General features: G+C 52.7%; 1 protein-coding gene across 1 annotated transcript in view; it reads right to left on the bottom strand.

Annotated features, from left to right (window-relative positions):
* TESC (tescalcin) overlaps positions 1 to 13,934 on the bottom strand; it is a 53,485-nt gene that overhangs the window by 20,979 nt on the left and 18,572 nt on the right. Inside the window, exon 2 of the mRNA XM_046024389.1 lies at positions 9,104 to 9,173. Within this exon, the coding sequence (XP_045880345.1) occupies positions 9,104 to 9,173 (70 nt within the window). The remainder of the gene's footprint in view (positions 1 to 9,103; positions 9,174 to 13,934) is intronic.

The following is a 13,934-nucleotide window of genomic DNA, read 5'->3' as shown; positions in this document are numbered from 1 at the left end:
CCGGACATCACAGCCACCAGCAGGTCTCTGCAGGTGTCTCTCCAGCTGTCCTTGCTCCTCAGTCCTCAGATGCCTGCTGGACCCACTCTCAAACCTCAGCTTCCTCACACGGGCACCTGACAGACGCTCCATGCCTCAGTTTCCTCATCTGTGAATTCGGAGGGTGCACACCCAGCGCTGCCCACAGCAGAGGGGCCGTGAAATCAAGCACACCTGGGGCCGGTTCAGGATCTGCTCCTGACCAGGCGCGTGCCCTTGGGCAAGCCTCAGTTTCCTCGGCCGTAAAATGGGGTCATGGGAATGTCTGGATAGTGTCACGGGGTTGATAAAATTAAGAAATGCGGTAAATACCCATACGGAGCTTAGCACACTGCCTGACAGACAGTGAGTTCGTCAGTCTAAAATTAGGACAATCGGGGTGCCTGGGTGGCTCAGGTTAGGCTGCTGCCTCTTGGTATGGGCTCAGGTCAGGATCTCGGGGAGCTGGGATCGAGCCCTGCGTCAGGCTCTGCGCTCAGCGGGGAGTCTGCTCCAAGATTCTGTCTGCCTCTGCCCCTCCCCCTGTTCACATGCATGTACGCACGTGCGCTCTCTCTCTCTGAAATAAATCTTTAAAATAAAATTAGGACAATAATAATAGCAGCTAACCTTCTGTGCACTCCGAGGTGACAGGAGTCACCTAAGCCACTCTAAGAGCTTTACATTCTTCTCCTATAAGGCAGACGCTTAACCCCATGTTAAAGACAGGGAAACTGAGGCAGAGGTAAAGAATCTTCTTATTGTTAAGAAGGATATTGACGGACAGACAGTGCGCAGTATCCCGGGGAAGCAGATGCTGGGAAGACTTAGGTCTGGCTGTCTGGTCCTTGGGGACCCTCCCGGATATTTGCCAACTTCCCTTTTCAACAAGGCAACTGCAGGCCTGGAGCCCAGAGCCTGGGAAAGGCTGACCATGATTTAATGCCCCATAAATGCTGGTTTCGGTCCTATTCTCCTTCCTCCCGACCCGCCCCCAGTGCCCACAGGGCTGGTAGAACCGGCTCAGCAGCCTGTGTCCAGGCCCAGGCTACCGCTGTGGGGAAGAGCTCTGCTCCCCGTGAGCCCAGTGCTCTGGGGCCGGAGCTGACGCTGGGGGGGCGGGGCAGTGGCCAGCGGAGAGGGGTCCCCCACGGAGGCCCCAGGGGCACGCAACTTGCGCACCTCCTCCTGGGGGTTAAGACCCGTGGTTCAAAGACTCCCCACCCCCACCAGCATCCACAGGCTGTGCCAAATGCTTTGCAAACACTGCCATGCTTAATCAGCCCCCCCACACACATAACCCCCCTTTGACAGGCAAGAAACTGAGGTCCAGGGAGGTGAAGTGAGGAGGTCACGGTCCCCAGCGGGGAGGGGAGTCTGAATGGTGCTCTAACGGCCCCATGTACTTCCTGACCCTTGCTACTTCCTCTGGGTTGCAGGCTTTTCTTGAAAGAAGGACTGAAATCTTGGTTGGGGATCTGCTCCCCTCCCCCCGCTGCAACCTCTAGAGGCCCCATCTGAGACCCACAAAGAAGGCAAGACGAGCATCCAGCCCGCAAGGGAAGGAAAGACTAAGAAACCACCAACGAGGGGCCCTTCCTCAAGCCGTGGTGTGGGCTGGCTTCCGGCAGCTCCGAGCACCAGCTCAACCGCAAAGCTCTCTGCAGGCTCCGGCCGTCCCCTGATACCAGCAGGGAGTAGCCTGCTAGCCCGAGGACACAGCAGGGCCCCCGAGGTTCTGTGGTCCATTCAGAAGGGGTCTTCACTCGGGGGCTGCCTGCCCGACTCTCCTGGACTCCCTCCCCCCTGCCTGCCATTTAGCAGGTGACATTCCCCACATGAGAGCCACGAGGTCCTACTTACTGGGAAACTGGTCCCCAGGGGACTCACGCACAAGAGGCCAAGCCTCACACATCATGCACGGGTCTCCCCAGCCAATGCTAGGCAAACTCAGAGCGGGGTCCCCGGACCGGCAGCATCAGCAATACTTGCCGTTTGTGAGAAACAGAGCCTTATCTGGCCCGGAATCAAAACCAGCCCTTGAGCATGATCCCAGGGAACTCGTGTGACAGATAAGGTTTAAGAAAAGTCCCTAAATGCACCAGGCATTTGTGTCTCCCATCCACGTGCCTTTGCACAAAAGCTCTGGCAGAAAGAGCCCTGGGCCCCTTGCCATTGGGCAAGTCCCTCTTCCGAAAGCCGGGGGTGGCATCACCAACGTCATTCCTCCCTGCCACATGCTTTCTCTGCTTCTCCCGGACCCGCTCCAGGCCCGGACCCAGCTGCCCTCCCGACACCTGCCATGTCCCCATCACGGGGGAAGCAACAAGGATTCCGGCACCTTCCATGGGCCAGACGCTGCTCTAGGTGCTGGCTTCAGTGGTGAACAGGATAGACACGATCCCTCCAGGGATTCCAGCAGGGGAAAGATGACAGAGGGAAAACAGAGGGGCTCGGGCAGCCCCGAACGCTTTGCAAGCAAACCAGGCAAGGACAGGATGGAGACCTGGGGAACTGGACGAGGTCTCAGGGGTGATCAAGAAAGGCCTCCTGTCAAAGGTGACGCTTGAGCAGAGACCGGAGGGTGGCAAGTGCTCAACCCCCAGGGAACACCTGGCCACGTCCAGGGGCAGTTTCTGGTGTCGTTCCGGGGGAAGGGTGTTACTGGCATCTGGCGGGCAGACCCCCAGGGTGTGCTCTGCACGCCACAGTACACAAAACACCCCACACACACACTCACACACACAGATTCTCCAGCTCCAAAGGCCACCAGAAACCCTGCAAGAAGCTTCCTCTCCCGTGTCTTTCCCAGCTCAGAGATGATGAACTCACTTGCCGGCTACTGACCTCTCCAACCCTCCCTCCTTCCCCTCTCCATGTGCCCCACATGCGGGCCCCACCCCTCCCCCACAGCAGGAGCCCCCCAGGAGAGGCAGAGGGAGCACACCAGTCATTCACTCCAGCATCCGGGGCGCCAGAACCAGCCACAGAAGGCCTGGCCACCTGCTTCCACAAGCAAGGGCTGAGTCAGGGTTAAACCTCCCCAGGAAAGGGGGAGGTTCGAGTGCCTGCGAATTAGTCAAGTCCCTTTAGAAAACTCCGTCCTGCTTTGGGGACATCTCAGCACCCTTCACACCCAAGGGACTCTCGCCTGACTCTCCCTGTCACTTGTGTGCACGGGAGGGACCGCTGTCCTGCCCATGGTCCCCTGGGGAGTTCTATGGGATTTTCTTTGTCAGATGAATGTGCACAGGCCGGCTGAGGCTTTGAGAGGAGGACTCATCCTCATCAACTCTTGGAGTTCATTACACACTGACAGTGATGCCTGATGATGCAGGCAGAGCCTCTACTCATCACTGTCGGGAGTACTTTAAAAAGAATAAAAAAAGGACATTTTTAGCTATGTGACGGGTTAAAAGCAAAGTGAATGGGTTACAATTAAAAGGCCTTACTCTACAGAAAAGCAATACGATCACTGTGGGCTCTGGCTTTTCTTCGAAGCGGGGAAGACCCTCCCTAGGTAAGCCCACCCGAAGATAAATCCTAGACGGTGAAGAAAATAGCTATTTAGGGGCTCCAGCTCTGCTTTGACCTTGTCCTCTTCAGCCTCAGTTTCTTAATCTGGAAGACGGGATAATGCGGGGAACTTCACGGGGTTCCTGAGACCCGTGGGACCAGGCAAGTGGGCACGCAGCCCTGTGCATGCACGTATCAGCCCTCACTAATGGCAGCCGGGGCTCTCACGCGCGTGCTTGACTGGGAGCCGACCTTGAACATCATGTTCCGGGCTCAGCACGGAAGCCTGCTTCTCCCTCTCCTTCTCGCCTCCGCTGGTCCTTGCTGGCTCTCTCTCAAATAATAAATGAAAAAACGCCCCTCGGCGCTTTGGTGTCCATCAGCGTGGAGCCCTGCTCCCTTCCTCTCCACCTCGTACGTACATGGCTCCCTTTACTCCAGGACTCACTCCGCATTCGGCGGCTGATGAATCTAAAAATATTTCTGTAATGTGGCTAGATCTAATCAGACCTCCTCCCGGCCTGCATCACCCTGAAGGGATTCCATGGCATCTATTTCTGGGGGGGGTGGTGAGCCAGCCACGGTGTGTTCGGGAAGTAACATTTGCCGGTTAAGGCACTTGCCCCGTGACTGGCCCCAACTAAAGACAGACACGGGGCCAAGTGGCAATTACTGCATTTTTCTCGTGATGGGAAATTTCCTCATATCTGTTCGTGGGGTCCCTTAGGGGCAGGGCTTCCCTGCCAGAAGAAAAGCTTTGGGGGGGCCAGAGGTCTGCACAGCATCAGTACCCGATAAGTGTGTCTAATGACCGTTTTCTATTCAAGCATTTCTCCAAGAGGACTCAGAGCTCACTATTTGGTGGTCACAGAGGACTTGGGTTTGGGGGGGTCCTGAAACATATATAATTTAGGGGGAGCCCTTAAAGAAGAAGAATGCAGTTTTATTGGTTTTCTTTTTTTAATCAGGTGCTGGGCACGTACACAGCAGTGTTCCGAGAAAGCAACTCCCGTGCCTCAGAGTGAAGCTGTGCCTGGACACCCTCAGATCATTTCCAGGACAAGGGACCAACCAGACATGGGCAGGAGATGGTGGGTTAAAATTAAATCCCTTCTGGCATTTCTTCCCCGGTGGGATTTTTTGTTTTTTTTAAGCTATAGACCATTTATCAAAGTCACCAATCCAGAAACTCAATTCTTCATGACTTTTTTAATGCAACTCATAAAACTTACTAGGAGTCTAAGTTTAAAACCTGCAGATTTAAATGGTCACTTTTAAGGGGCTTTTTGCACTCGAGGTGCAACTCACCCCAACTACTGCCCCACAGGATCCTAAAAGGCTCTCGGGGCACCTCATTCTCTGAGAAGGCAGGGCAAAGAGTGCAAGCTCGCACACCCCTCGCAGGTTGTGGTGCCGGAGGCCTCACCCCGGGGACCCCAGGCGATGCCTTTAGCGAGGCTCAATCCTAATGAGGCCAAGTTCCCTTCCCTGCTCAGAAACCCCAGCATAGCCCACGGCTCAATGGATGTGCCCAGGTATTGGAGAGGTTGAAGGCTCAGCCCAGGGTCACTGGAGAAACCCTTGGCAGTGTGGGGAAGGTGCAGGGGACCAGACCCCAGTCCAGGGCTGCTCACCCCTTCTGCCCTGGGAGGATGGGCAGGAATACCTAGGAGACCCGAAAACCTGCCCTTTCACCCTCCCCAGGTCCTAAAAGGCAGACTAGGAGCAAAGTGGCTCTGGGAGGGGCCCTTCAGGCAGGCCTGTTTGCCTCCAACACTGTGGTCTATCAACTCCCTGCCCCCGGGCTGGGCGGTCACTGCGAGCAGCAGCCACCAGCCTCCCAGCAGAGGTTACGAGACCTTGGAGCTAGGGCTGCGGTGATGGGAGATTACCCACGCCCACCACCCCCGGCATGATAGGGTCCTCAGAGGGCAGAGCAGGGAGACTGAGGTCCCCAGGAGGCCACTCCCAAGTTAGAGCAATGCCCACGGTTTCCTTCCAGAGGGCTGTCAGCCCTGGGCTCAAATCCCAGCTCCTCTATGTACAAGCCGTGTGACTCTGAAACAGACACAGCACTTGAGCCTGACTTTCCCATCTGTAAAATGGGGAGAACAGGCGTTCCTACCACGACTTCTGGTCGGGTTTTAGAAGACTAAAGTAATGTGCTCCAGCTACACGGCACACAAAACACGCTCAATTAGTAATCGCTCATATCCACGAACACACCTTCCAACCAGGCCCTGGATAAAGTCTTCCCCGGGGATTCGCACGCCCTATGGAGGGACACAGCGTTAACAAGTCTCACGGATTCCACGCTTCAGGGCTCATACAGAACATTGGCAAGAAACTCTCGTTTCTTCCTCATTACTTTGCTCTCCCCCATTCATTCAACCAAACGGTAGTGGTCCTCCCAGCGCCTCTGGTATGTCACCAGCGCAGGACACAGCACCAGGGCCAGGGACAAGGACCCAGTTCCTGCCCCTCATGGGGCCCGCTGTCCGTTATGGCCACAGTTAACAATTCTGCACTGTCAACGGGGGGATGGGGCACCCCAGGAGGCGGCTGTGGGAGTGCAGCGGGGAGAGGAGGGTTATCTTGGAGATGAGGTCCACAAGGAGACCTCCGCAAAGCCAAAACCAGCATCCAGAGACCTTGGTGGACCCCAGCTAAAGAGTACGGATGTGACCTCAGGGCACCGGGGAGTCCCGAGGCCGAGAGCAGAGTCTGCTCCCTGGGGACAGGCAGACACACTCGGGGCTTGCGTGAAGTCAGGTGGGAAAAGCATGACGCGTAGGATGGTCCTGGGGATGGGTGCGGACGATGAACGGGTGGAGCCCACGGCTCATGTGCCCACAAGACCCTGCAACACAGGCTCCCCAGGGTCTGCGGGGGTGCAGTCTCCTCCCTCCAACCCAAAGGGGCTCCTGGGCACCCTCCTGAGTGCTGGGGGGTGCTGACCTGTTCTGTGACCACGCGTGCTTATTGGAAATGCAGAGTCTGGGCTTCTGCTCCAGACCTGTGAGTCAAACCTGCGTGGTTACCTGGTTCCCAGGGGATCATACACACATTCACACTCGCCGTCCCACGGGGAGGCAGAAACCGCGGCGTGTGGCCACAGGGAAGACGGAAGGGTCCCGGGGAGCCTGACAGGTTGCTGACAGGGTGGGGGCCTCATCAAGGCTGACTTCCAGAAGAAACCCCGCTGCTGCTAAGACCGAAAGGCCACCCTGGATTGAGGCGGAGGGATGCAGGGCGGAGGAGGGAGGCTACAGGCTTGGGGCAGAGGAGGCGGGGAGAACCGCACAGACCGACATCTGAGCCCCGGGGGCAGGAGGCCGTGGCCTCCTCTGCTGGGCGCTTACTACCCCCAGGCCGTGGCCTCCTCTGCTGGGTGCTTACTACGCCCCAGGCCGGGTGCTCAGGAAGCCTGTGGTACAGGTGCTGGGTAGAAATGCAGAGTCTCTGACCCCACGGGCTGGCCGAAGCCAAGCCCGCGTGAGGAAGGTTCCCGAGCGATCTGCGCACACACTCCCGCTGGGAAAGAGCGTGTGCACAGCACATTCAGTTTGTATTTCTGTGTGTCCTTGCAAAGCCCAGGAGGGGCCCCTGGGCCACACGGGGTTCGGATGCTAGAACCTCCAACTGGGAGGGGCTCCGTGGGCATCAGAGCCGTCTCCTCACACACCACCTGTGCCCCCACCTCCGCTCCGGGCCCAGGAACAGACACCTGCCCGTCGGCCCCTCAGCGTGGCTCGGTGAGGCCTCAGCAGCGGTGGGAGGAGGACAGCTCGGCCGCCAGTGCCGACAAACGGGCTCAGAGTGGAATCTTCCAGCAGGTGTCCGCTCACGTTTCGGGCCCAGACCAAACCCTGCCGGGCCGTGCTCGCTTTACGGGTGATGGACGAGAAAGGCTCAGAGGCACAAAGCAACTCACGCCCACGCACACGGCCCCTGCCACAGAGGATGCCAGTGCAACTGGTCTCCCAAGTGTTGTGGGTTTTCGCCTCTGCATCCCCCAAGTCTGAAAATCTTATAAACACATGCGGAAGTTGAACTCAAAACCTCTCAACAGTCAAGACCCACAGGCCCCCCCGAGCACAGAAGCTTGGTCCAGGGCTGGGGGCATCACTTGCTGGAAAATCATCTTGAGAAACGGGGCCCCACTTTCACGCGTCACCCACCAGCACAGCAAGCTGCATTCAGCAGCACAGGTGCGAGCACCCGGCACAGAGCACGGGCCCAGAAACTTCTGCTGGAAGCAGGGCCAGCGGTCCCCTCGCCACTTCCCTGAGACTCCCTGGTGTTCCCACCCTGCCCCTGCTCCTCAGCACCTTGTCCTGGGAAACCCCCACCCCCACCCCACCCCAGGCTGAGGACCCAGCTCCACTCCCTCACAGCTTGGGGGCGGGGAGGACGGCCAATTTGCATCTCTAGCCCCGGCCATGGTGATTGGCTCGGACTCAGACATGTAACACTCTCAGAGCCAATGAGAAGCCAGGTGGCTTTCTGCTGGGCTCCTCTCCCTTCTTTACGGGCTTAGCAGGTGTCCCGGATGGAACTAAAGATGCCACTTCTAACTGGCTCTCATTCTGCCTTGGATATAATCACACTAAGACAGGAGGCCACAGGAACCATGAGACTCTAAGCTCTGGGAATGGAGGCTTTGAGAATACAAAGCATGGGATTAACAACATGCTTTTGTTCGGACAGACAAGGGAAAGTGGATATTTCATCTGTCAGTTTCCATAAAACTAAGGTGAAGATTAAGTCTGTTCACTAAGACAGAGGAAGCTTCCCCTGGATTACTCAAATGTTTGTTTTGAACTTTGAAGACTGTAACCTTCAGACCTTGAATATTTATTTTAGGAAACTACATCTGTTAGAAAGTTTGTGGTAGCCTGCTGTTTACTTTGCATTGGAAACTCTGCTTGCTACAGTATGACTCCAAGATTCTTGGCCAACTCTGTGATGACCCAACATGCTAACTGGGACGTCTCACTAACCTAGTTCCATATAACTCAACCAGCATCTAAGACTGAACACACTCTTCTAGGAGAAGGAGTACAGATTAAGGCACTCCCCTTAAACCTACATAGCTTCTACAAGATTTGCATTAAAAACACAATGTAGGATGGCCAGTTTCCTTGATAGAAACCAGAGGCTGCTCCGACCACCTTGCCTGAGGCCAGAATGGACCACTGAGAAGAAGCAGAGTCAAGAGACATTCAACAGACCTTCAGCGTGACCTGGGATTCTAAGCACAGAGTCCAGGAGCACGTCCTGTTTGGGGAACTCAGGGTAAGCCAGGCATGGCGGACTGGCCACTGTCTTCACTCTAGTTAGACATTCCTGATGCCGAGAGAATCCCATGTGGCTCTAGATTGGCTCTAGAACATCTCATCTAGAAGGGACCAAAAGAATCACAACAACTTCGGGTTTGCTGCAGGAAATGGGGTAACCGAGGGGCTCTTTCAGAGTCACTGCACACTCAGAGAAGGAAAGAGCTGGAACGAGAAATCGTCAAGGGCCGTGGACATGCCCAACACCCGAACCCAACCGCAGACCTTACCGAATGGTGGGCTGGTCTCCGCTGAGCTGCTTAAACCGCCGGTGCAGCTGCTCGATCTGGTCTGAGGAGACTGAGAAGCAAGGGAGGGGAAGGAGAGGGGGAAGGTGGAGGGGGAGAGAAAGACAGGAAGACATCAGTGACCCCTGAACTTGGAAGCCACCAGCAGGAGGCTGGTGACATTCTCCCGCTTCATCCCACCTTCCCGTTCCATCGTTCTCCTGCTTTCCCCACCCGGCCAATACCAAGCAGCCCCAGAAGAACCCTACAAAGGGTTTCCTGTTCTTGCTGGCAAGACACCTCTGGGGTTATTCGTTTTGATTCCTTTGGCAATACAACTTGGGCTACTAAAAGCAGCCCCCAGGACAGCACAAATGTGAACCAGGTCATTCTCCCCTTCCCCAGCCTGCTAAAGGGATCCCATCTATTCATCTGACTTCCTCCCCTCCCACTCCTGAAGACAGGCATCTTCCTAGCTGATCAAGGGGCTTCAGAGAGAGGAGTATGGAAGGGGAAAGTGGCTCAGGCTGGTGCTGGGTGATTTGGGAGACACACAGGGAGACACGGAAGGAGAATCTGGTGCAGCGAGGGAACTGGAAGGAAAAGAAGTAGGATCCAGGGGTGCCTGGGTGGCTCACTGGGTTAAAGCCTCTGCCTTCAGCTCAGGTCATGATCTCAGGGTCCTGGGATCAAGCCCCGCATCAGGCTCTCTGCTCTGCAGGGAGCCTGCTTCCTCCTCTCTCTCTGCCTGCCTCTCTGCCTGCTTGTGATTTCTGTCAAATAAATAAAATCTTTAAAAAAAAAAAAAGAAGTAGGATCTGGATAATTACGCTGTACATGATGTATGATCTCAATCGTTCTAGAAAACCTACATATCAGAATTTTTCTTAAGGACCCTGTCAAGGCCAGTGGGCCATGTTTCTTCCACAGATGAAACGGGCCCTAGTACATTCCAAGACTCGTAATGGTTCCGTCCACACAGGGCTTATCTTATGAGATGCACAGTATGAAACACTGACCTGCATCTTTTCCCTGAAGCCCTAGCACAACCCTGTAGGGGAGGAGATACCTTTCTCTCTGTCTCATAATCTGGGCCCTGCAGCTCAGACTACTTTCGACTGCACAACCGGGCATCAGTAGAGCTGGGATCCACCTCCCAAGCCTGCCCTCACCTGCTACTCAGTATCTCCTGTCTGCCCATATATTTCGGCATGCAAGGCTTTACATCTGATTCCTCGGGATGATGTACAGTTCGGGCAGAACCTTCCCAACAGGGGCTGGGCTGATGAACAGCCAGCCCCCTCTTCCTTCTTTCCAGTGCTTCCCCTGCCTTAAACACCTTTTCTCCTCTTATTACAGAGGCAGCTAATTTTTGGGACCAGCTGGTCATCTCATTGCTTGTTGGGATTTTTTTAGAGAATTATTTTATTTTTAAAGATTTTATTTATTTATTTGACAGACAGAGATCACAAGTAGGCAGAGAGGCAGGCAGAGAGAGAGGAGGAAGAAGGCTCCCCGCTGAGCAGAGAGCCCAATGCGGGCCTTGATCCCAGGACCCTGTGATCGTGACCTGAGCCAAAGGTAGAGGCTTTAACCCACTGAGCCACCCAGGTGCTCCATGAATTTTTCAAAAAAGATTTTATTTATTTGCCAGAGAAAGCGAGCGAGCGAGTGCACAACCAGGGGGAGTGGCAGGCAAAGGGAGAAGCGGGCTCCCTGCTGAGCAAGGAGCCCAATGTGGGACTCTATCCCAGAACCCTGGAATCATGACCTGAGCCAAAGGCATACATTTAACAACTGAGCCACCCAGGCGTCCCTTTTAAAGAATTTTTTTAAGTCATCTCTACACCCAAACTTACAACCCCAAGGTCAAGAGTCTTGTGCTCTACTGACTGAGCCAGCCAACCACTGGGTTGTTTTTGTTTTGTTGTCTTTTTTTTTTTTTTTTTTTTAAGGCTCAGTTGTATCGCTTCAAGAATCTGCAGCTCAGAATTCTCCAGCCTCCCTAGAAGCTATTGTTGCTGAGAAAATACTTCTTATGACTGCCAACTGGTACTGAGGCTTTGCTAAGTGCTGGATGTCCATCTCCACACTGTAGCTCATCTCTTCCCCATGACCCCCTGGGATAGGACTGTATCCCGATTACAGATGTAGAAACCGACCCTTGGAGAGGCTGATAACCACCAGGGGCAATTACCAGCTTTCTGGAGGAGGATATCGCCAGTTACAGCACATGCGTCTCAGCAAGGTCGTGTGTATACTCGACCGCCTTGCAATTCCACTCCTGCGTACGTACCCAACAGAAACACACACTTGTGCTTATCAGAAAATGTACAGAAGGAGGTTCATGGCAATACGATTTCAACAGCCCTAAACTGGAAGCTATCAAAACACCCAGCAATGGCAGAACTCAGAACATTACCGTGTAGTCATGCAATACAATAGGATACAGCAGTGAACCAAGAGAATGTGTTGTAACTCGGGTGAATTTCAAAAACACAAAAATGAACATCTGGATGGTTTGGTGGAGCTTGAGACTCTTGATCTCAGGGTTGGGAGTTCAAGCCCCACATTGGGTACAGAGATTACTTTGAAAATTTTTTAAAATCTTAGGGGCACCTGGGTGGCTCAGTTGATTAAGGGATTGCCTTCAGCTTGGGTCATGATCCTGGAGTCCCGGGATCAAGTCCCACATCAGGCTCTCTCCTCAGCAGGGAGTCTCCTTCTCCCTCTGACCCTCTCCCCTCATGCTCTCTGTCTCTCATTCTCTCTCAAATAAGTAAAATCTTTAAAAAACTTTTTTTTAAATCTTAAAAAAAAAGAACCACCTTAAAAACAAGCCAAAGCAGTCAGACAGGAAAGAGCTTGTACTCTAGGATTCCAACCAAATAAAATACAAAAACAGACAAAACTCATCTATGGTGTTAGAAGTCGGGATAGAAAAGCTACATTCTGGACGATTCCAACTATAGGACATCCTGGAAAAGGCAAAACTATGAAGACACAAGAGAGGTCAGTGGCTGTCAGAGGTCACAGGGCTGAGGGATGAATAGAGCAGAAGGTTTTCATAGCAGTGCAAGGATTCTGCAGGGTACCACTATGAGGGATACCTGACAGTACATATGTCCAAACCCACAGAACCTACAACCCCAAGATGGAACCCTAATGTACACAGTGGACTTGGGGCAATGATGATGTGTCATGTAGGTTTATCAACTACATCCCACTCTGTTGGGCAGTTATCAATAATGGAGGAGACCAAACATGGGTTGGGGTAGGGATACACGAAAACTGTAATTTCCCCTAAATTTTGCTATGAACTTATCTAAAACTTCTTTAATAATGATGATGATGATGATGATGACATCCTCTTAATATTTTTTTTAGAGGGGAGCAGCGGGGAGAGAAAATCTTAAGCAGGCCCCACACCCAGGGCAAGCCTGATGTGGGGCTCAATCTCACAACCCTGAGACTGTGACCTGAGCTAAAACCAAAAGTCGGGACACCTAACCAAATGAGCCACCCAGGCACCCCTGTCTTAATTTTTAAAAAGAGAAGTCAGTGTAAGGGTTACCCCTGAGGGGAGAGTAGCAATTTGAATGGGGTGTGAGGCGGGCCCTCTGGATACTAGGAATATACTATTTCAAGTTCATGGAAACATTTGCTCATGAGTGATACACTTTTCCATACATGATACCACAATAAAAGGTTTACATGCAAAACTCAGAAATCAGTAATTCTACTTGGCAAGAATTTGTCCTAAAAACAAAAATCCAATAAGAACAAAACATGAATATATATAAATGTATTCATTTTTATGTTCTTTTTTTTTTTTTTTTAAGATTTTATTTTTAAGTAATCTCCATGCCCAATGTGGGGCTCGAACTTACAACCCAACCCTGGATCAAGAGTCACACACCCTACCGACGAAGCTAGCCAGGTATCCCACCCTCGTATTCTTAACAGCTTAAAAACTGGACTCAATCTAAGTGCTCACCAAAAGCAGATTGGCTAAGTATACCACAAAATATTTGACCAATTTAAAAAAAAAAAGCATGTTGCTTTTGAAAAGTGACGATTGCATATCTGACATGAAAATATATTCCACATGTGATGTTCTTCAAAAACAGCTTTGTCGGGGCACCTGGCTGGCTCAGTTGGTAGAGCATGAAACTTTTTTTTTTTTAAGGGTTTATTTATTTGACACACAGAGAGAGGGAGGGAGCAGGCAGGAGCAGCAGGCAGAGGGAAAGGGAGAAGAAAACTCCCCGCCGAGCAGGGAGCCCAATGCTGGGCTCTATCCCAGGACCCTGGGATCATGACCTGAGCCAAAGGCAGACGCTTCACCAACTGAACCACGCAGGTGTCCACCCGTCAAACATGAGACTCTTAATCTCGGGATGGTGAGGTCAGCCCCCCATTGGAGCCTACTTAAAACAAAAACACAACAGCTTGCTACAAGAGCAGCATGACCTCATACTGGGGGAAATATGTAGACACATACAAATGTGCATAAATAATAAAAGGAAATCTGGACTTATTTTCCCTGAAATAATAGCGATGGTCTCCCCCAGTAGTGGGATTAAAGGCTTTGGTATGCTTTGATTCATCTATATTTTCCAAATTTTCTCTAATACGCAATGCATCATTTATTAGTCACGTAAATGGATATTTTAGGCACACAATATGGTCCCATATGGGACAGCCCAGGGATCTCGAAAACATCACTCTAGATGACTCATTCCTTGGTGATGTAGCTTGTCCTGCAAACACACGTTCTCACTTAATCCCTTCTACCACCTGAGAACAGAGAGACGCTCCCACTTTACAGAAG

The sequence above is a fragment of the Meles meles genome, chromosome 12 (assembly GCF_922984935.1).
Source record: "Meles meles chromosome 12, mMelMel3.1 paternal haplotype, whole genome shotgun sequence".
Lineage (NCBI taxonomy): Eukaryota > Metazoa > Chordata > Mammalia > Carnivora > Mustelidae > Meles > Meles meles.
Note: the sequence above shows the minus strand (reverse complement) of the source record. Positions and strands in the feature narration are given on the sequence as shown.